Here is a 23688-nt window from a genome sequence, read left to right as displayed (position 1 = left end):
GGAGATCCGGACACTTGGGCAACTGACTCCTATTTATGATGGTTGCAGCGTCCCGAGGTCACGTGATCCACTTTTGCGACCTCCTGACAAGGAAAGTCAACGGGGAAGCTACGTTTACTTAACATTTGTGTTACTAACTTAACAACAACAGCAGTGTTTCACTTAACAACTGTGGCAAGAAAGGTCATAAGATGGGGAAAAATTAAGAGTCTTAGCAACGTAACGTTTTGGGTTCAATTGTCATATGTCAAGGACTACCCATATGCTGGCATTTTCTTTATACCATGTTTCCCCCCAAAATAAGACCAGGTCTTATATTAATTTTTGCTCCAAAAGATGCATTAGGGCTTATTTTCTGGTGAGGTCTTATTTTGGGGGAAATACAGTACTAAATGCATCCATCCGGCTGACAATCTTAACTCGGGCTTATTTTGGGGGGTAGGACTTATAATGCAAGCATCCTGAAAAATCATGCTAGGACTTATTTTCTGGTTGGGTCTTATTTTCAGGGAAATTCTAAGATTGCGCTCATATGCGTAACTGCTGGAAAATTGTTTCAGTCGATTCACCGATTCCCGACTCTAGCAACTCTTTAAGATGTTTGGACTTCAACTCCCAGAATTCCCCCGGGCTAGCTAGGGAATTCTGGAAGTTGAAGTCCCCCCATCTTAAGACTTGCTAGAGTCGAGGTACACCGGTCTAACCAATATGGAAATCAACTCTTGTGACTTTTCCCTGTTCAACGTCTCACGTCAGCAGTGTCTGGCTATGCCACAACTGCCATGAATCCTCCCATTTATGACCCTGAAAGGAGAAAACATACCAACACACTGAGCGGGTGGAAACTTATTTTTAATGGGGAAAAAAAATATCGGGATGTTATCTATAGATGATGCTTAGGCCAACGGTCCTCATTGCTAGACCCCCTCCCTCCTTCCATAATTTTGTGCATTTGCTGCACCCAACAGGGATACTGTCCAGAATGCCACTTTTTCTTTATTCTTCCAACAAAGTCATTTTTTATGCAGAAACATTGCTTATTTCAGCAGTGAGCTTTAGGGAGCCAACTGTAGATATTTGACCCATTTTTGGGGAAGAGAGACCCCTCTTTCGTGAGACTCTTTAAAATTGCCCAATGCAAACTCAGCCCTTAACACTCTTGTATAGCATGAATAATGGTAGATAAAACTGATAAACTAGTCAGTTTCACATTAGTTTAAGCTAATCCACATGTTAGCTTAACAGAAAACATGCCATGTTAGGCACCAAATAATATGTGCAAGAGAAAGTATATACAGTAGTGGCCAAAATTGTGGAAACCTTTTGGGAAAAGTGTATTTTCTAAAACTAGCTAACGACACCACTTTTTTTTTGGAGCAGTACCATAAAATTATATATCAATGGAAAGATAATTTAATCAAGAATGTAAGGCAATAACTTTTATGAAGGATTTGCTATTAGAATAGCAGTGACAGTATAGAGAAGAAAAGGGAAACAGGTAGAAAAAACGAGATATACAAAAATGATCCCCATGTCAGTTAATCCTTAGTTGGGTAACCTTTAGCATGAATAACAGCCTTATAACGTCTTCCCATGGAGTGAACCACGTCTTTTAATTCTGTAGCTGTTCTAATGTGAAACCAAGATTGTATGATGGCTTCGATTAACTGGGTTTTATTGCTGGGTCGCTTCTGACTAACCAGTTTCTTTAATCGGCTCCATAGGTTTTCAATTGGGTGAAGGTCGGGGCTATTCCCAGGCCATTCCAACAGCGGAATAGGATTCTCTTGAAACTCCAAAAAAAAAAAAAAAAGTGGTGTTATTAGCCATCAAACCTCAAAAATACACTTTTTCCAAAAAGGTTTCCACAATTTTGGCCACTACTGTATATATAAAACACATTTTCAAATCTAACTCTGGAATTCTGTCTTGGCCTTAAAGGTGGTCCTTGACTTATAACCATTTGCTTACCAAATTTACACTAAAAAACAAAACTGGTCCCTGCACTTAACCATCGCAGCATTCCCACAATCATAATCAAAATTTGGGTGTTTGGCAATTGTCATATTATTTAGGACAACTGCAGCATCCCAGGCTCATGTGATTGCCACTTGTGACTTCCCAACTACCTTCCAACCAGCAAAGCCAAAGATTCACTTTCAGAGATTCTGATTTCAATTGTGGTTGTAAATCGAGGACTACCTGTACTTAAAATCTGGATGTTTTTTTTAAGCCCATTACCGACCTGCTTCTTATTTGCCACTGAAAGCAGACTGAGATTAAAAAGGAATGCCAAATTCAAATTTAGTCTGCTTCCAGATCAGAAATACATTTGTTTTTAATAGCATTCCTTGGATTTGCGTTAATTTTTCCAGGAAGTGGATGTGTTAAAAATTAGCTTACTAGAAGATCTATCCAAAAACATCACCTACCAATCACCATTAGGACAGCAATCAAAGTTTTGAAGAATCCTCTTAATCAACTTGATCTGGATTTGTTTCTTTTAAAACAATCACGCCAAACTTTTTATCAGCTCTATAGAACACGGTAGGATTGTTTTTCTAAACAAAAAATAAAAAATCTTGATACAGTTAAAATTTGTGCTAACAGGAACCGAAGACCGTGGCTTTTAAATTTTCTATCGTTAATTGCACATTCAGCGGTGTTAAAAAGAACTGTAAACAAAAACAGACGTAATTGCACAGACCCCCAAGAATTAAGAGTTCCGTCAGTGAAAAGCATCTAAAATGCTCATTCCTTTCAAGAAAGAAAGGAAAAAACCAAGACATTTCTGATCATCGGCAGAAACCTAATCATCATCAGTGCGTATCCAAAATAGACGAAGTCTTGAGGTTAATTTTCACCAACATTCCGGATTTACTTACACATTTACAAGTACCTCGTAAACCTTGCAGTTCAGGTGTCACTATGCCACAGGGAATTGGTCTGGCGACCCATAATGTGCTTTCGAAAAACACGTAGCAGATCAGATGGATCTAAAGGATCTTCAGAAGGACATCCATCAACCATCGCTTTCCATCAGTTGGGTTCTTCTCAAGTCACCACAGTCCCCTGGGCAGATGTGACCTATTAAAACTTTTCCATGAAATCGTATCTTTCAACACGAATCATCTCGGTCCGTTACAAGCAATCCAGAAGACGGTACCCTCAACCTTAAGGTGGTGGGACATCCAGAAACATCTGAAGATCTTTCTCTGGTTTCTGCTTTTAGACACCCGCAGCTGTTCTTGTGAACATCTGGCACAAAGTCAGGTTGTGCTTGTCCATCTCTGCCATTACACAACATTCAGAAAGCTTCACCTTGGGATCGACACGAAACGCAAGATGTCTCGGTTTGAACCAAGCTCTGGAGAGCTCTGAGGACTATATCTGGCCAATGATCGGTGATCATCTTGGGGCTGATTAAAATACTACCAAAGGCGGTTTCTTGCGACCAGCTGGCTGAATACTTGACTTCAGAAGAGAACCAGCTGCAAGAGAAGACAACGTAAGAAGAGGAAATACGTAAGATCTCCGACCTCCGGGTGTTTCGCTGCGCACTGAAGACCCTGTTGTTCCGCCACGCCGGGCTATCAACCTAATAGTTTTAAATTGGGGTATTTTAAATTTCTGGGGTTTTAAATTGAGCCAAATCTATTTAATCATTTTACATTTTAATCACTGTTTTGCCTTGTGTTTTTAAATAGGCTGTACACCGCCCTGAGTCCTTCGGGAGAAGGGCGGTATAGAAATAAAATTATTATTATTATTATTAACGTCAACGCTGGATCGGAGGTCTATGATTCTATGCCTTCTTTAAAGACTTAGTAAGTTCTGGATATTATTAACACTTGGCTGCATTTTTTTTTTCATGCAAACCTTTGCAAAGATCTGGAATGCAAACCAGTAACAAGACCCCAATCAAGGAACTACCAGTAACACAACTTAATTAAGGAATTTAATTAATTAAACTGTTTCAATAATAAACACAGAGCAAATCCCCACTCCTTTCTAGCACTGATAACGTTACCTAGCTGGGTAATGAAATGTCTGAAAGAAAACCAGCAGGTTCAGAGCGCACCAAGGACCCCACCGTTCAACCCCGAGCTCCGAATTTTCTCTTCCACTGAGATCTGAGAAGGGCTTCAAGTAGAAAACCAAATGGAGAAGCTCAATAGAACATTGAGACAGGCCCTTCACACTAAAAACAAATGAAACTGGGAATCTTTGCAAAATATTGCGCATGGAACGTTTCAAAGCAATGTTTTGCATACTCCTAACTAGCATAGAACAAAACATGGAAAGGATTCCCGAAGGCAAAATTTTATCACAGTCTCCTGGTGATTGGCTCAAAGTCACTCAGCTGGCTTTCATGGCTAAGGCAGGACTAGAACTCTCCATCTCCTGGTGATAGGCTCAAAGTCACCCAAATGGCTTTCAGAGCTAAGGCGGGACTAGAACTCTCCATCTCCTGGTGATTGGCCCAAAGTCATCCAGCCAGTTTTCATGGCTAAGGCGGGACTAGAACTCACCATCTCCTGGTTTCTAAACCAGCACCTTAACCACTATACACCAAACTGCAGCTTTCCTCTTTTCATTGGACTTAAGAGGAGGGTGTTTCCCCAGTATCCAGGAGAAGACTGAGTGACTACCAAGGGACGTCCTAGCTTATGAACCTATAAATGATTCACCCACCCAGGGATGGGCTTCATAAATTTTAGCAAGGGGTTCTCTGCCCAGTTGTTGGGTGGCCGTGGCCTAGTCGGCCTCCTGCACCAAGGCTGGGGGGGGGGGGGGCATTTTTGCTCTCCCCAGGCTCCAGAGGCTTTTCTCGAGCCTCTGAGAGGGCGAAAATGGCCTCCCCAGGCTCCGGAAGCTCTCTGGAGACTGGAAACGGCATTTGTGGCCTTCCCAAACTTCCGGTAGGCCTGTTTTTCACCCTCCCTGAGCCTCCGCATGCGCCCTGCACTTACCTGCATCCATAACGGGCCATGTGGGGACTCCTGTGGGTGGGGTGGGAGGGGCCAGTCAGGAGTGGGATTTGGGGGTTCTCCGAACTGCACAGAATCTTAGCTAGAGGTTCTCACGAACCCCTGCGAACCTCCAGCAGCCCCACCCCTGCACCTACCCTTTTGTGCTGTTTTCTTCGACGATGTGGATGATTTTCCCAGGGAGAAACAAGTGAGGGTATTGAGGGCTGGATCCTAAGGGGGAATTGTCGTCTAAACTAGTGTACAAAGGCGACTGCTGAGCCATCAGGTTCTCTTCGGCGAGGAGAGGCTGGGTCAGAGCATCTTGGTTCCTGCCATCCAGTTCGGTGGGGAAGTTATCGGGTTTCCCTCCAAAAACTTCATACCAGCATCCGTGTAAGAGAATCTGGTACTGGAATGTTGTGCGATCAAAAAAAGACACCAAAAGGAACAGAGAAGGAAAATCGTGAAATTGATTTTCTTTGGGTCCGATTGAGGTGAACAGGTCGTCCTCGGCTCAGAACCATTTGTTTAGCGACCGAAGTTACAACGGTACTGAAACCACCGATTCTAAATTATGACCGTTTTCAGCATCCCCATGGTCATCTGATCAAAATTCAGGCACTTGGCATGTATTTTTAACGGTTGCGCTGTCCTGGGGGGGGGGGGGTCACCAAAGACTTTCTCTGCCAGCTTCCAACAGGCCAATGGGGGAAGCCGTACTTACTCAACAACTGAGGTGATTTGAGCTGAGAACTGGGACGCTGAGTTTGATGTAGCGCATACGGTAGTGGCCACAATTGTGGGAACCTTTTGGGGAAAGTTGTATTTTCTAAACCTAGCTAATAACACCACTTTTTTTTTTTTTTTGAAGTAGTACCATAAAATTATATATCAATGGAAAGATAATTTAATCAAGAATGTAATGCAATAACTTTTTATGAAGGATTTGCTATTAGAATAGCAGTGACAGTATAGAGAAGAAAAGGGAAACAGGTAGAAAAAAACGAGATATACAAAAATGGCCACCATAGAAAAAACGAAATATACAAAAATGATCCCCATGTCAGTTAATCCTTAGTTGGGTAACCTTTAGCATGAATAATAGCCTTATTAACGTCTTCCCATGGAGTGAACCAAGTCTTTTAGTTCTGCAGCTGTTCTAATGTGAAACCAAGATTGTATGATGGCTTCTATTAACTGGGTTTTATTGCTGGGTTGCTTCTGACTAACCAGTTTCTTTAATCGGCTCCATAGATTTTCAATTGGGTGAAGGTCTGGGCTATTCCCAGGCCATTCCAACAGCGGAATAGGATTATCTTGAAACTCAAAAAAAAAGTGGTGTTATTAGCCATCAAACCTCAAAAATACACTTTTTCCCAAAAGGTTTCCACAATTTTGGCCACTACTGTATGTATATGTTAATGTTAATATTTTAGGATTCTGTTTGGACTTTTTGCCAAAATCTGGATAAGGAGAAGGTGTTATTTCTTTTAAATTGGTCTATTACTAACAGATGAATTATGGGATAAATGGTTTTAGATTTGTTAATTAAGAGGAGATGAAGAGAGTGTGAAACTGTTTATACTTGTCACGAAGAAGGTAGAAAATAATTTTCCAAAAGGATATTTTTCCCTTCTCAAAATAATCCATACCAGAGGGAGAGAACTAAGAGTGTGGTAGGAACCTCTGGAAATTGGGGTTAGGATTATGTTCATTCTTATAAATGTGTTGTTACAGAAGACCAGATAACAGTAACAGCAGAAGAGGCTAAGAGCAGTAACAATTCTCCTATTACTCCCCACCCCCCTCAATACATCTAGGCCACTAAAGAAACATCATGTTGCGCCTGGAAGCCATCTTTTTTATTGGGCCTTCAGGCCTGCCACATTTACTACTGTGAGAAACTGGGAGGGGGGATTGTATGGAGCGAAGGTAATATATAGTCAAAATAACATTCCTTTCTCAGGGAGTCAAGGACATCTTACCTTGCACCTGGAGAGGTATGACTGGGAAGCATCTCCAGATGGAACAATGCTTTGGGTTGGACCATGTGATGGACTTGTGGGTGCTGGGCAGGGACTTGAACTTTCCTTTGGGTGGGGAAAACCTGGAAACTTTCAGATTCGGTTTTTCCCAGATGTGTCAATATGACATCTCTTATAAAATGAAACTTTGAGGAACTTCAAACTTCGGAGTCTTCTTTCGTTTGGGGTGTTACTTGGAACCCTGACACCCCAAAGTGCTGTTTTTTTCAAAAGGCAACTTGACTTCGTTTTTCCTTGAAGACATTTCGCTTCTCATCCCAAGAAGCTTCTTCGCTTCTTCGGAACTGGAGAAGCTGCTTGGATGAGAAGCAAAACGTCTTCAAGTCGTCTTTTGAAGAAGAAAAAAAAAACTTTGGAACAACCATGGCCTGGGTGACTGAAAAATCTCCATACACATAAAGTAAGAACCAGCAAAAGTTAAAGCCACAGCTTCATTTTCCATCCCAAAACTCCCATTTAAAACAACTGACAGAGGCACTTTTTTTTACCTTGGGTTTGTTACAGTTGGCAACGATTCTAATGATTCTCCTTTTCAGGTCTTCCAAATTGAGCATGCTTAACCTGTTTCGGTCACAACGACGGAGAGAAGCAAAGATCAAAATTCAAGACCTGGCAGAATTCAAGGCGATGATTTCAACCCGAACTACACGCTGTGTAAGGGATGCGGTGGCTAAGTGGCTAAGACGCTGAGCTTGTCAATCAGAAAGGTCGGCAGTTCAGCGGTTCGAATCCCTAGCGCCGCGTAACGGGGTGAGCTCCCGTGACTTGTCCCAGCTTCTGCCAACCTAGCAGTTCGAAAGCACGTAAAAAAATGCAAGTAGGAAAATAGGTACCACCTTTGGTGGGAAGGGAACAGCGTTCCGTGTGCCTTTGGCGTTGAGTCATGCCGGCCACATGACCCCGGAGACGTCTTCGGACAGCACTGGCTCTTTGGCTTTGAAACGGAGATGAGCACCGCCCCCTAGAGTCGGGAACGACTAGCACGCATGTGCGAGGGGAACCTTTACCTTTTCCTTACACATTGTGTACCCTTACCTGGGAACGATGTCCTTCCCCACAATGACTGACACAATAAACTGCTTTGTGTAGTCCGCAAGGGATTTGCTTCAAAGAGAAGAAACAGGAAAGGAAGCACAATTAGGGCAGCCGATGACTGATTCTCACGACCAATATTGATAAAGGCAGGTGTTTTTTAATTACATAACACAGGTAGTCCTCGACTTACACTGCAACCATCATAATGTAAAGCACTGTGAAGCGGTATATAAGTCTAAGAGCTACTGCTATCTTCCTTCCTTCCTTCCTTCCTTCCTTCCTTCCTTCCTTCCTTCCTTCCTTCCTTCCTTCCTTCCTCCTTCCCTTCCCTTCCCTTCCCTTCCCTTCCCTGTGCAATGATTAGAATGCAGTATTGCAGGCTAACTCTGCCCGCAGTCTGGAGTTCGATCCTGACCAGCTCAAGGTTGTGAAGCCCTGTGAAGCGGTATATAAGTCTAAGAGATACTGCTGATTAGCTGTGGTGGCACAATGGTTAGAATGCAGAATTTCAAGCTGACTCTGCCCACTGCCAGGAGTTCGATCCTGACCGGCTCAAGGTTGACTCAGCCTTCCATCCTTCCGAGGTCGGTAGAACAAGGACTCAGATTGTTGGGAGGAAGGGGTGTGTGATAGGCTGACTTTGTAAACCACTTAGAGAGGGCCGTAAAGTGGTATATAAGTCTAAGTGCTATTGCTATCTTTAGTTCGTTGATTATAAGACGGAGCAGAAAGACCCTTACTGGGAAGCAACTGGATTCAACCAGCCACCAGGATGACCCCAGGAAGATCCAGGTCGAATCCCAGCTCCGCCTGGCGCCCTGATCTATGCCCCGACAGATCTGACGATTCCCCCACGAAAAGAAGCGACGGGATAATAACGTACCTCAATAAGCCTCCAGGTGGAGAAAAAGCGTAGCATCTCATGTTGGGATAAGAGTTTCTGAGCATGATAGCTAGGATGGAGGCAATGCCCCCTCCTAAGCTGTGGCCAGCGACGACCAGTTTATATTCCTAGGGGAAGAGAGAACAAGCAAAGGAAAAAAGGTAGAAATCCCCAACGGGAAGCAGAGCCAACTCGGCTGCCGCGTCAGAGAGACAGGACAGAGTCCAAAGGCCACAACTTACGGGTGCGATGCTGAGCGCCTGGTTCAAAATCCCATCGTTTATCAGTCTTCTATAAATATAATTGGCAGCCTGGGTTATCCCCTAAAAGGGAAAAACGGGAAGACGTTAGCAGCTCTTCTGACCCAGCTCCCAAAACAAGACAAACCCACTGAAGTTTATTCTTTTATTAGGAGCGCCGGCAAAAAGTTTCTCTCTCAACACAGGTTAACAAGTCTGTCCGGCAGGCAGATGAATAGTTGTCTGCCACATCTATTCATCTCCGCCCCCTGCCTTTTATCCCCAGAACTAGGGTGGGGCTTCACTAGTAGCGGTTGCTCTTCCATCCCAAGGACCAGCCCATAGATTTCCACTGCTCTCCTCTCCTCTGCCATCTGCACATCAGGCACTGGACCCAGCTGTTCCTCTTCTTCCTCATCAGCCACCTCCAGACCTGGGGACTCTCCATCTGAGAGCTGATGGACGGCCCAGGCTCCACCTCTGTCTCTCTCTCTCTCTCTCTGCCAGCTCCGTTCCCTCTTCCTCCTCAGAGCTCTCGGACCCTGACTCCCACACCTCCTCCTCCTCTTCTGATTCGGCTGTTGGAGAGGCCGGCGGCCGAGAGGCCACAACAGCAGCGCTGGTTAAGTCTTCGCTTGCAAGCACAGGTAGTTTCTCATTTACAAGCCCAATTGGGATCACTTTTCGAATGAAGCATAACTGATAGAGCTTTATCAAACTCCAGGCTCAGTGGTTTGCCCTTATTAATATTCTGTGTTATTGATTTGCTCTTATAAAGATTACTGGTGGGCTTAAAAGTTTCTAATTGAGGCCAGGAACGCAAGTGTCAAGGTTCTGGATGCCCTAATTAATCATGAGCCTTGAGCCAAGCTTCAAAAGAAATCCAGTTATTTATTAGGAGCTTCATGATAAATAGGAGTTCCAAGTACAGCCAACTCTGACCCCACGTAATTTACGGCCCAGACTTGGCCTTGCCCACTCAGGGTGTGTCATCAGTCACATTCACCAACGGAACCATTTAGCAGGTTGTAGAGATCACTCCCCTCCGGCTGCTGTGGGTAATCCTGGGAGACAGCCTTGAGAGAGATATGTCTGGAATGTGCTTTTGTTTTTGGCTGCCGCGCTGCTTTGCCGTTTTCCCATCCCTTTCGCCTATGGCAACTCGAGAGCAGGCCAGGGACGCTTTGTGAGTTGACAGCGGGATGGAAGTGCATCCAAACAACAACAGGCAGCTAGCCAAAGGGCCTTTCTGTGACAATCAAAACTAATAACAGTTCTAAAAGTATTTACCAACCTTATGGACAAGACCATTGTCTAGGACATCTTCAAGAGTTAAGCTTTCACAATCTGCTGAGAGGTCCGTTAGGACATCCTGAGTGCAAATAAATAAATAAGTAAATACATACATACATACATACAAAACAGGTCATGGATTTTCTTTTGCGTGTCAAGATTATTGTTGCAGTATTACTGTGGTTGGAAAAAATGATAAAGCAACATATTGATTTAAAGCTAGAAATATTTTTGTTCAGTATTTTACCGGATAAGTATAGTAAGGGGAACACATATTTGATTTTACATTTATTAACTGCAGCCAGAATCGCATTTGCAGAACAATGGAAAAGCAAAGAAATCCCTACAGATGAAAATATGATTTTAAAAAATATTAGAATGTGCAGAAATGAATAGATTAACGCTTATAATTAAGGAAAAGGAACAAACTGAATACTTCTTGACGTGGGCTTTATTTTATCAATGGTGAGCTGACAAAAACAGAAGTTAGAAACATGGAAATAGGAGGAAAAGGACCAACGAAAAGAAGGGAAGTTTGTTTAAAAAGATAAGCAAATATTATTTTTATTATTATAGAATTAATATCAATGTAATGAACATCATTGTAAACGTTTTATTATTATCTAAAACAGTTTGTTCCCAGACCAAGACACTGTTGAATTGAAAATGGAATTTTTATATTATAAAATAAATAAACTTTATAAATAAAATATAAAATAAAAAAACTTTATGCAAAAAAAAAAAAGATTATTGTCGCAGCTGATAGGAGCAGCATATTCTGACAGATTTGGTTCACAAAGCAAATCTGATCTAATCACTTTTTTGGGTTCAATCCAGCAGGTTCCGACAGATTCTGGAGAACTGGTAGCGGAAATTTTAAGTAGTTCGGAGAACCGGCAAATACCACTTCTGGCTAGTCCGAGAGTGGGGTGGGAATGGAGATTTTGCAGTATCCTTCCCCTGGAGTGGGGTGGGAATGGAGATTTTGCAGTATCCTTCCCACAGGAGTGGGGTGGGAATGGAGATTTTGCACTATCCTTCCCCTGGAGTGGGGAGGGAATGGAGATTTTGCAGTATTCTTCCCCTGGAGTGGGGTGGCAATGGGGATTTTGCAATATCCTTCCCCCAGGAGTGGGAAGGGAATGGGGATTTTGCAGTATCCTTCCCCTGCCACACCACCAAGCCACGCACACAGAACCGGTAGTAAAAAAAAAATGAATTTCATCACTGGTTCTCGGTATATACTAGCCAAACTTTGAAAAGATTCCATAAGCAGAAACTTTTATTCCATCATAATCTCACATGAGCCACACGCGGAGAGATTACCTCACATGATAAAGTTCCTCTCACGGCGACCACGACAGCTTCTTTTTGGTGATCCAAGGCCACGAAGAAAGGGATCTCAAAAATCTGAAAGCACAAGCAGCACAGGATCCTTTTCAGGTTGGGCTCTTCTGAGAGTCCTTTCAGCCCTGAAGGGGATCATCTGACAACGGTTAACCCTGTCTAGGCAGGATGGTAGACGGAAGAGAATATTTGTAACTCAGGGTTGAATTGTGGGGGTCCTTGGTCCTCTTTCAGCCTGACTGTTTTCTTGGAGACGTTTCATGACCTGACTAGGGAACATCATCAGTGCTAGAAGGGAGAGGGGTTGTGGAGGGGGGGGGAAGAAGGAGAAAGAGAAAGAAAGAAAGAAAAAGAGAAAGGGAGAGAGAAAGAACTGTGGAGTCCTTAATGCTCTCTGAACTTGGTTGTTTTTTTTTTTGCAGACATTTCGTGAACCAGCTACCGTATTTTTCGGAGTATAAGATGGCACCTTTTTCCCCCAAAAAGAGGGTGAAAATCTGGGTGCGTCTTATACTCTGAATGTAGCCCCGCCTGGCTTCTCAAACGAGGTTTCAGAGGCTGAAAAAAAGCATCAGAAACGAAGCTTCAGAAAAAAAGCCTCCAAACAGAGCTTCAGAGGCTTTTTTTTCTGAAGCTCTGTTTCGGAGGCTTTCAGAGGCAGAAAAAAAAAGTTTTTTCTGAAACAAAGTTTCAGATGTTTCAGAGGCAGAAAAAAAAGCAAAAAAAAAAAAAATTAAGGCACAGAGCTCACAACCAAGGAACCTGTTGCTAAAATTCACCTCTGGGAACAGCTGATTGGGGGTATTCCGGGAGGCCGATCCACCTGCCAATCAGCTTTTTTCTTATTTCAAAGCAGTTTTAGATCAAACCTGGACCTGGTTGTAAAATTTCATACAGGTCCTCCACGGCCACCCGGCCACTCTAAATCTCTCTTTTCTGTCCCAAGAACTAAACTTTGAAAGGTAGACTTAGAGATGCCTTCAAACTGCTTACTTTATTGTGAAAGCTGATGTGGATGAAATCTCTGTTTTGCAGTCCCGTCATCTGCATGATGGAACCGAAGTGCATGTTAAGATAATCGCTCCCGATGATCTCCGTCTGCGCTGAGCTGTTTCTGCAACTAAGAAACCCAGCAAGAAAGAAAACAAAAAGAGTTTAACCGTTTGTCTGAAGTGGTGTAGGGTTTCCTGCCTAAGCAGGGGGTTGGACTAGAAGACCTCCAAGGTCCCTTCCAACTCTGTTATTCTATTCTATTCTGAGTTGAGAATAGCTAGATTTCTATTATTGTTGGAATATACTTATCAGGAGTCAATTTGAAGGAAGGACAATCTATGCCTATGTTTGTTCTTTTGTTTTCATGCACATTTTTATTTTGTTTTGTCTAGTTTAGCTTAGTTTTGTATTTGTTCCTTTATTTTTTTTTCCTTATCCTGAAGTTTGTATTTTAACTTTGGAAATAAAACAAAAACTTATTTTAAAAAAGAGAACAGTTACATCCCTTCTTTCTTCTTCTTCTTTTTTTACTTATCTTGGTGTTTGTATTTTAACTTTGGAAATAAAACAAAAAACATATTTTAAAAAAGAGAACAGTTACATCCCTTCTTTCTTCTTTTTTTTTTTTTACTTATCTTGGAGTTTGTATTTTAACTTTGGAAATAAAACAAAAAACGTATTTTTATAAAAAAGAGAACGGTTACGTTTCTCCATGTCACAGATTTTTAGATTACAGATTCTATTATGAACTCTAAAAGCTGTACAAATTCAGGGCAATAGGACTTGCATTCAAGCACACAAGTTTATAATGAGGCCGGTGGAAGCATATTAAATATACTAAATTATAGCAATAAGTCAAGGACTACTTGGCCACCAGGTGATTTCAGCTCAGGCTCCTGGTTTCCATGTTCTGTTCTAATATTCTCTGAATATATTGAATTATTCCGATATTTTTCTCTTGATCATTTCCTGCTTTCCTTCTTTTTTTCCTCCTGGTTCTATATTAGGTTGGGTTTTTTTGTGTGTGTGTTTTCTAAGATACTATCTATACTATAGTACTTTATCAATCGAAATCTACCCTAACATGCAATTCTTGTTGTATAATAATGCTATCATCATTCTTTATAATACAGTAATATGATATTGGTAATGTTATAACTGTTTCTATGGAGATTCTCAGCCATCCAGGGTCACAGTTGTCCTAAAGGTGATTTTTCAAAAGGCAACTGGACCTTCTGGGTTTTTTTTTGTTTTTTGTTTTGAAAACTTTTCACTTCTCATCCAAGAAGCTTCGATCAGAACTGAAGAAGCCTCTTGGATGAGAAGTGAAACGTCTTCAAGGGAAAAAACCAAGAAAGTCCAAGAAAGTTTGAAAAAAGCACCTTTGGGATTATAACTGTGCGAGGAGGACATTTGTGCTAACGAGCCCAGAAGGATAAGTTTTTAAGCTACAGAATAAGTTGGTTTTAAGAAACAATTTGAAATTAAAAAATGCGAAAACATTACAATAATTAAAAATCGAAACAAAAAATTGAAACATTAGAAAAGATCATTTAGTATTAAGGAGTCTGTGATGGAGGAAATTACTTTTCACGCACTTAATCCTCTTCAGTTTTACAATTCTCCAACAACCAAATTCTCTCTGTCACACGCAACCTTGTAAAATATTCGGCACATATTCTGCTTTTTAAGAAGGTTAAGTCGACCTACCAGAACCCCCTCAGCTTACAGAGACCCGTGAAAGGATTCGCCAGGACATAGTAAGGCCAGCCGTACGCAGCCACAGCAAACTTCATATAATGAGCCGCGTTTTCTAATTCCACCTCCAAATCGTTCCCCTGTGAAAGAGACAATTTTATAACCTTTTTTTTTGGCGGAGTAATTAAGCAAACGCTGCAGCCATTAAACAAACGTCACAGTTCTTAAGGGAACCCTTTGCTCGCTATGGCAGGTGGGGTTTTGCCCGAAAACTGGAAGTTAAGTGTCGTTTTCAGAAAAACTGTCATAAAATGAAGTCCCGCGACTACGGGACGCTGCAAATGATTGTTAACAGGGCTGTGTGGCTGAGTACCCCAAATCTGATCAGGTTACGTGCGGAGGGGCCCCAACTTGTGAGATAGGCGGCAAACAAATGTAATAAATAATAAAATAATAATAAAGTAAAATAATAAAAAAATAAAATTCAAAAATGAAATAAATGAAGTAAAATATAAAATAATAAAATAATATAAAATAAAATAAAATAGAAAATAAAATAATAAAATAAAATAAATAAAATAAAATAAAATTCAAATGAAGTAAAATATAAAATAATATAAAATAAAATAATATAAAATAAATAATAAAATAAATAAAATAAATAAATAAAAAATAAATAATGAAATAAAATAATAAAATAAAATATAAAATAAAATGAATAAAATAAAAAATAATAATAAAAAAACCTGTTGGAACTCCAAAGCTGGGTAGCCCAAAAGGAGGTCTGTCGTTATTTCAAACGGCCGCTAAGTCACCAGTCGTAAGTCAAGGACTACCCGGGCTTCAGTCGCACACACCAAACAGGCGGCGTGTGCAACTACAAAACGGCACTGGCGCCAACCTGCCTTGTAACGGATGCGAGAGACTTACTGCAGGAGGCGACGGGGGCTGAATTAAAACTTCGTCGGGGTCTTTTGAATTTTCGACCTTATCCTGTTGCTGGTGGAGCAGAGTCAGGCCTGCCGCTATGTCGCTCGGCACTAAGTCGGTGTCCTGGAGAGAGAGAGAGAGAGAGAGAATGACAGAGAGAGAGAGAGAGAGAGAGAGAGAGAGAGAGAGAGAGAGAGAGAGGACAAATCTTTCTGGATTTATCTGGAAGACCAGGAAGTCAAGCTGAAAAAAGTCGGAGGGGGGGGGGGGGTTGCTTACTTCTGGTTTCCGAACTCAAAATGCTCAGGGCTAAACAAATCTCTGTTTTTTTTTCTTGGCCTTGCCCTGCTTATTTTTACCGTTTGCTTTCTTTTTCCCGCTACGCAAATTAAAAATCATTGACTGCTTCTCCAATGCTAGACTATAAATCGCTGGGAGTGATTACACAAAGATAGATACATACAAGTTGTTTCACGACAAGGCCCAAATCGTAGCATTAACAAAAAGGTGTAAAAAAAAAATAATTATGGGATTTCCGGAACTCCTATAACTGTTAACATACATTTCCACCCAGAAAAAGCTGCCTAAAATCATTCAAAAATTTGACACCGGAAATGAGAATTAAAACAAAATTTTTACTAACAGTGGGAGCTGGATCCTAACTTTCCTCGACTTATGACCACAAGGATGACTTGTCTTTCCATTGCTAAACAAGGTGGTTGTTAATTGAGTCGCACCGGGTTTTACAACCCTTTTTTCGCCAAAGTTGTTAAGCAAATCACTGCAGTTGTTAAGTGAATCATATGGTCGTTAAGCGAATCCATCCCCCCCCGTTGACTTTGCTTGTTGGAAGCCGCTAGCAAAGTCCCAAAGGCCAATCACATGACCTTGGGATGGTGAAGCCAGGGTAAACATCTGCCGAGTATCCAAATTATGACCCGTGACAGCTATAAGTGTGAGGACTGGTTGTAAGTAACTTTTGCTGTAACTTCAATCAGTCGCTAAATGAATGTTCATAAGTGGAGGTTACCTGTAGTGCATTTTATTCTCCCAGAGTTTCAGAGCATAAAGACAAAACGACGCACAACACGATAATTGACCTCTTACCGAGAAGTAGGAACGGAAAAGTTCGGCGATGCTGGTAAAAGCCACGCGGTGATCGTCGTTTTGCACAATGCAACAACACAACAACCGGATTCTCTTTTCCCAGACTCGCGTGGCCCTCTTCTTGATGTTGCAAAACAGCTGCTCCGACTGGCTGCTCTCCAGATTGCGAGTGGCGTAGTCAGCCAGGTAGACCGACTTCCTCCCGAGAGGGTCGAAGAAAATGAAAACGGCCACCAGCGTGAAGACCATGATCACCCAGCTGACGTGAAGAACAGAGGAGAAATTCTATAAAAACCTAGGAGACATCACGACCTGCAACCCTTACAGCTCTTAAAGTTCCCCCAGACTTGTTGTGGTCCACCAGCAGCCTGCGGAGCTGGAAGCGGAGTCGGACAGTGAGGAGTCTGGGGAGGAGCATGGGCCAGTCCTGGAGTCTGGGGAAGGCTCGGATGAGGGCTCTGCGTTGGACGCAGAGTGGGCCAGGACCATCAATAAGTTCCAGGTAGATGAATTTAAGGCCTCCTCCATCTTCACAAAGCGAAGAAAATATCTAGTTCCATCCCCAAAAAAGATGAATATCCCTATTTAGGACGCCATATCCAGACCCCCGATCTAGCAACAGAAGGCAGAAGCGCCTCACCTGACAATAACGGTCCCAAAAATGGCATCGATCATAGCTCTTTCGCAGTTGATTCGCTTGTCGGCTATCCACACAGTTCCAACAACAGCCCAGACAAGCTCTGGGACGTAAAGAGCCAGGCGGACGTACAGAAGTTTCGGAAGGGATTTTCTTGGCCCGGGGTTGGAAATGGTTCCTGAAAAACAGAGTCATTCAACTTAGGGGCTAGGACAGAAGTATCAAAATCAATTTCGTTGAGGGCCGCATCAGGGTTGTGTTTGACTTCTGGGGGCCAGAGTGGACGTGGCTGAGGTGGGCATGTCTAGTTCGACATCACTCATTTTGGGGGTGCCAGTGGTGGCCTGAGCGCTCTGCCAGCGAAAATGGGCTGGTGAGCTCCGTTTTAGGCTGTGACGGCCTCCTGCAACCCTCTGCCAGCGAAAACGGGCTGGTGAGCTCCGTTTTTGGCTGTGATGGCCTCCTGCAACTCTCTGCCAGCAAAAACGGGCTGGTGAGCTCCGTTTTCGGCTGTGACGGCCTCCTGCAACCCTCTGCCTGTGAAAACGGAGCTCGGGAGGACCCCTCCCGAGCTCCGTTTTTGCTGGCAGAGGATTGCAGGAGGCCGTCACAGTCGAAAACGGAGCTCATCAGCCCGTTTTCGCTGGCAGAAGCGCTGCAGGCCGGTCCTTCGCTATTTCCAAGGCAGCCTCACGGGCCCAGATCTAAGCACTCTGCAGGCCGGATCTGGCCTCCGGGCCTTGAGTTAGACACCCCTGGACTAGAAAAACAACAGCCATAGCTGGTTTTATTTTAGACTAAAAACATTTGAGGACCCAAACAGGTTCCCTTCCTATTGATTGATTGATGATGGGCCAGCCATAAGTAGTCCTTGACTTACAACAGTTTCTTTAGCGACTGTTCAAAGTTACAATGGCACTGGGAAAAAGGGACTTACGAACATGGCGGCTTCTGCATGTTCTCACATGATCAAAATTTGGACACTTGGCAACTGATTCATATTTATGACGTTTGCAGTATTCTGGGGTCACACGTTCCCTTTTTGCGACCTTCTGACAAGCAACATCAAGGGGGAAGCCAGATTCTCTTAACAACCGTGTTAGTAACTTAATAACTGCAGTGATTCACTTAACAACGGTGGCAAGAAAGGTCATAAAACGGGTCAAAACTTAGCAATAGAAACGTTGGCCTCCATTGTGGTCATAAGTCAAGGACTCCCTGTAGTGTGTGTCATATCTTAACTACCACATTTTTTAAAAAAAACTTTTCCTAGAAGGAAAACCACCTTCTAAGATTATAGGCAAAGACATTCCTAAGATTATACTTTTGTGCTACAAAATTATGACACACCTGTCTGTTTACATTTATAATTACCATCTGGACAGACCGATTTCTGTACCAAGCAGCTTCGTGTATGACGTTTAGTATGACTGACGTTCAATACCGAAACCACAGTGGATTTGCTTAATCCATAAACTAATGAAGAAGACAAATTACCTTGCATGCTAGTGTATGTAATTGACGACAAAGCAGCTATGATGAACGCCAAGAGGATAAGGAGGATGAGAAGGTAGTTATTCAGAAGACCTCCTCCGGTACAGTTAAATTGTCCTTTGTGTATGGAATACAAAACCAAAATTCCGATCCACCTGAGGAAAGGAAGGAAGGAAGGAAGGAAGGAAGGAAGGAAGGAAGGAAGGAAGGAAGGAAGGAAGGGGAAGGAAAGGAAAAAAGAAAGGAAGATAAAGGAGGGAAGGGAGGGAGAGAGACAGAAAGAAAGAAAGAAAGAGGGAAGGAAGGAAGGAAAGAAAGGGAAAGAAAGATAGAAAGGAAGAAAGGAAAGGAAAGGAAAAAAGAAAGAAAGATAAAGGAGGGAAGGGATGGAGAGAGACAAGAGAGAAAGAAAGAAAGAAAGAAAGAAAGAAAGAAAGAAAGAAAGAAAGAAAGAAAGAAAGAAAGATAGAAAGAAAGAAAAGGAAAGGAAAGGAAAAAAGAAAGAAAGATTAAGGAGGGAAAGGAGGGAGGGAGAGAGATAGAGAAAGAAAGAAAGAGGAAAAAGAAAGGAGAGAAGGGAGGAAGGGAGGGAGGGAGAAGGAAGGAAGGAAGAGAAAGGAAAAAGAAAGGAGGGAAGGAAGGAAGAGAGGGAGGGAGGGAGAGAAAGAGAGAAAGAGGAAACAAAAGGAAATGAAAGGAAAAAGAAAGGAGGGAACGAAGAGAGGGAGGGAGGGAGAGAAAGAGGAAACAAAAGGAAAATGAAAGGAGGGAAGGAAATAGGGAGGGAGAAAAACGCGAAAGAAAGAAAGAAAGAAAGAAAGAAAGAAAGAAAGAAAGAAAGAAAGAAAGAAAGAGAAAGAAAACTTTGTCACCCTGAACATTCTCAGCAGAAGTCTTGTCTTTTCAGAAGACAAACTAAGCACAGAACCACAAAAGGTTTCACAAAAGCACAATGACTCCTAAAGCCTCCTTCGCTGAGGTTTCCATTGCAAGCAGCCACAAAAGAGTCCAAGAAATGAGCTCCATCTTGGAAGTGGTTGAGCAAGTCACCCTCCTTTATATTATGCAAAGAGTCTTGGCCAAGTCTGAAGGCTGCAATTCAGCTTCCTAAGTCCTGGAAGACTACCACCACTAACGCACTGGTGACAGTGTAAGGTCATTATGGATTGTGGCTGAAATTCTCTCCCTTTTTTGTTTACCAGGGGAACATTTAAGATGGGTATGAAAGAGGGGAGAAAAGGCCAACGTTCAACCATAATTAGGTGCCCATCACAAGATCGACCTCTTTCCAAATTGGAGACTCAAACATCTACAGCAGGCGTGTCAAACTCAATTTCATTGAGGACCGCATCAGGGCTGTGGTTGACCTTGGGGGAGGGGCCAGGCAGGCGTGACACTAGATGGGTGTGGCCAACTGGGTGGGTGTGGCCAGCTTGACACCACGCCCCGAACTGCTGGCATGTTTCCTCTTTACATTGGGTAGACTGGGCCGAAGCCACGCTGGCCTGATCTTTCCTCTTTGCATTGGGTAGACCAGGATGGCCCCATCGCGGGCCAGATCTGGACTATGGACCTTGAGTTGACACCCCTGATCTACAGGAACTGAGCTACAATGTCTAGTAGCAGCCCTACCTCTGAGAGCCGACATCTTACCAGGTCACTCTGATGAACAACTCAAAGCTTCCAGGGAAGACAAAGTCATCACTGCCGATAGCCCAACGCCGGCCAAACAACATCAATCCAGGCATAGTGGAAATCGGGCTTCAATTCTTCTACCACTGTAGGAGAAGAAGGAGACCCAACACAGGTTATCCCTTTCTCTCCTGTCTCTCCCATGGAAAACAACTTGGAACCTATTTACCTAAAAATATTTTTGTGCATTTATCTCAACAGGTTTTTACAGAAGAAATTAAGAAGTGCTTTGAAACTCATCAAATTTGATGCAAAAATTTTGTCCCGGGAACTCATTGTTTTGTTTGGTACTCAACGCACAAGCTAGAACTTGTCAGTGTTGGCGAGCTTGTGACTCACTACATTGTTTCTTACGGGGAAATTTTGATACTATTCAGGTACCGCTGAATAGGGGGGAAAAAAACAACCAAAAATACAGCTACCAAAGTTAACAGAAAAGAAAACTAGATTTACTTGTAGAAGCTAGAATTAGAAGTTGGAGGAGACTTCTAAGTCACCTTAGTCCAACTCTCTGCTCTGTGCTAGAAACTCTAGAACCTCTCTAGCAGGTGCCACCAGAGCTTCAAATGATGGAGATCTACTGTTGTTCTAGACACATCATCTCAGACACAACAGCTTTCACAGTTAGCTTGAACTTTTTGACATGTTTGGGCTTTCTCGACCTCCTTTCTGCTCTTCAAGCCTAGATGTCCTTCCAAACTTCTTGAGGACACCATGGACATCATCCAATGAGACTTCTACCTCCTTCTTTTGGTTGCACCTTCCAAAGAAGTTTCGGTGAAGTCGTAGAGGTTTAAGGCATCACTTCTGTTTTTCATGGACACACACCTTCTCAAGAGCGTTTTGGTGGCACCATAACAAACTGAATATTTATCGGCGCATAATGTCTGTTGGACAGTTGAAAGAGATGGGTCCAAGAGAGGACAGCTTGGTGCCTTCTAAATGTTTTGGATAAAACCCACAGGTCTTTCTCAGCACCTAAGCTGACCAAGGCTGATAGAGGAGCAAAACATGTAAATACTGAGCTAATTTGTTGTTGTTAGTTGCGAAGTTGTATCCGACCCATCACGACCCCATGGACCACATTCCTCCAGGCCTTCCTGTCCTCTACCATCCCCCAGAGTCCATTTAAGCTCACGTTGACTGCTTCAGTGACTCCATCCAGCCACCTCGTTCTCTGCCGTCCCCTTCTTCTTTTGCCCTCCGTCGTTCCCAGCATTAGGCTCTTCTCCAGGGAGTCCTTCCTCCTCATTAGGTGGCCAAAGTATTTGAGTTTCTTCTTCAGGATCTGGCCTTCTAAAGAGCAGTCAGGGTTGATCTCCTCTAGGACCGACTGGTTGGATCACCTTGCAGTCCAAGGGCCTCGCAGCTAATTTACCTGCTACTAATTTATGGGGGGGGGCATGCTGGGCGCTGTCACCGTGATGCCCACAACAGAACCTCCCATCACCAATGAAGGTGGGCAAACACGCATCTGGGTCAAGGGTTTAAAGCTGCTTTAAATCAGCCTTTTTGGGGACAAACTTCTGCTTTTTTTCCCCTCCCTCTTTGCAAATTCGTTCTTGGAAGAACAAGCATGCCCAGTCTTGCTCCCCTTCTTTTAATATGGGGGACGCCCCCCCCCAGAAGCCCCCTCCAAGCTGTTCCCCCACCTTTGCAAGGTTTCCCTTCCCGCCCCCCAAAAACCCAGCAACCCCCACCTCTTTCCACTCTCCTATACCCGCCCCCCCCCCTCCGCCTTTACCCCATGCCAATCTCTCTCTCCCCCTGGCAACCCAGAGCTTTGCCCACCCAGGAAGGTCCTCTCCCCAGTCCAGGCCCTTGCAAAAACCAAGGACCCTTCCCCAACTCATCGGACCTCCCCTACTTCCAGCCCCCCCAAACCCAACCCACCCACCCACTCCAGCGCTTGCAACCCACCTGCCCGGCTTTGCACCCTCCGCGCTTCGGCGGCTTCGCTTTTGCAAAAAGCAGACTCGCCTCGCGCCCCGCGGAGTCAGAACGCCATGACGTCACGCCAGGATCCCCGGGCCGACTGCTTTTTTTTTTTTTTCCTGTTTTGATGTCCTCTTCCCCAAGAGGCGCATGCGTAGAGCTCTCCTTTGATTCCCTCGGCAGGAAGACGCATGCGCAGACGGAAGGAGGAGGACGAGCTTTTGGAGTCAAAGAGGTAAGTATCACTCAAGGGAGTTTCAGGCATGCTGCAGTTTCGGTTTCGTTCGGCTGCCTTGAGACGGCGACCGGCTGGGGTTGCGGCTCCACGAGTCGGGGGGCCAGGCTGGGCAGCCCTCCTTTTGCCAAAAGGGTTGGACTACAATCCCCATCTGTTCCGGGAAAGGGCTTGCTGAGTTCCTCGTCTGTAAAGGGGAGAGGTGGATTCGGTTCCCGGGGAATTGCATTGAGAACCCTGTAGTGTAGTGGGAATAACGCATGATGTAATCCTCTTGGGGGTAACAAAATGATGCTCTTTAACGCGCATCCCAAACTTATGCATGATTTTTTTTTCCATCTTCCCTCCGCTCCTAGTTTCAACAGCTCGTCCCCAATGGTAAAGAGTAAAGCATTGGAATTGAAATGAGGGCGGCGTTTTGCAAGCTTGGGGGATTTTAAGGGGTGTGGATTTTCTACTCCCAGGATCCCCAACCGAAGAAGAGTTCAAGAGTTTTAAAGTTCTACACTTAACTTTGCAAAGTTTTGGAGGAGGGGGGAAATTTTAAGGCATAAGGATTTCCTGGCAAAACTCCCCATTGAGGGCAGTTTTCCTGTGATTTGGCCAAATAAATATGTTCATTTGTGTAGTTTATCCAAGGGAAGGAGGAACTCAAGTTTTTTCTTAGTTCTAGGGGAAAAAATGTGGCTTGAATATAGCTCTTCAGAAGGGAAGCTTGAGTGGGGGGAAAATTAGGGATGAGAGTAAGCATCTTTCATACTTTGAAAGCCTTTGAAGTTGTGTCCTATCTTCCATCAGGGTGGCTTCACAATGTCCTACTTCTAAGAACTGACTACAGCACAACCACAAAACCAAGTTCTAATCAACTCTGGATCAAAGCATCCCCGATTCATACATTTTTATTATTATGGCTGCCCATTTTATGCCTGGGCGGGGTTGCAAATCAAGTTATGCTTTGCATTAGTGGAGCTGATGGACCGGTTGTGTGTCTGTAACATACAAAGGGCCTTCAATTCTTAAAATAGCTTTGGGTTTTTATGGACACCGCACCAAATCATCTCTATCTGGGCTTAGCAGAGTTTATGGAAATATTTTGTTTGATTCATAAAGGCAGAAGTTTCTGAAAAGCTACAGCCATATTGGGATAAAGGT

At 43.4% G+C, this 23688-nt stretch overlaps 1 protein-coding gene across 1 annotated transcript; it reads right to left on the bottom strand.

The window, feature by feature from the left end:
• Window positions 1–831: 831 nt before the first annotated feature.
• On the bottom strand, window positions 832–22430 carry DAGLB (diacylglycerol lipase beta). The gene is made up of 16 exons (XM_070955028.1): window positions 22287–22430; window positions 20328–20452; window positions 18678–18829; window positions 17184–17358; window positions 16544–16802; window positions 15437–15559; window positions 14519–14646; window positions 12809–12935; window positions 11795–11878; window positions 10470–10547; window positions 9179–9259; window positions 8937–9064; window positions 8054–8122; window positions 7507–7579; window positions 5129–5382; window positions 832–3491 (listed from the first exon to the last, which is right to left on the bottom strand). Exons 2-16 carry the CDS (start codon window positions 20420–20422, stop codon window positions 3308–3310), a joined length of 2010 nt encoding a protein of 669 aa, XP_070811129.1. The 5' UTR covers window positions 20423–20452; window positions 22287–22430; the 3' UTR covers window positions 832–3307.
• Between the last annotated feature and the right edge of the window lie 1258 nt (window positions 22431–23688).

This window comes from Pituophis catenifer, unplaced genomic scaffold (assembly GCF_029215685.1).
Source record: "Pituophis catenifer annectens isolate HBS135680 unplaced genomic scaffold, rPitCat1.0.hap2 SCAF_16, whole genome shotgun sequence".
Taxonomy (NCBI): Eukaryota; Metazoa; Chordata; class Lepidosauria; order Squamata; family Colubridae; genus Pituophis; species Pituophis catenifer.
This window is presented reverse-complemented; position numbering and strand designations above follow the sequence as displayed.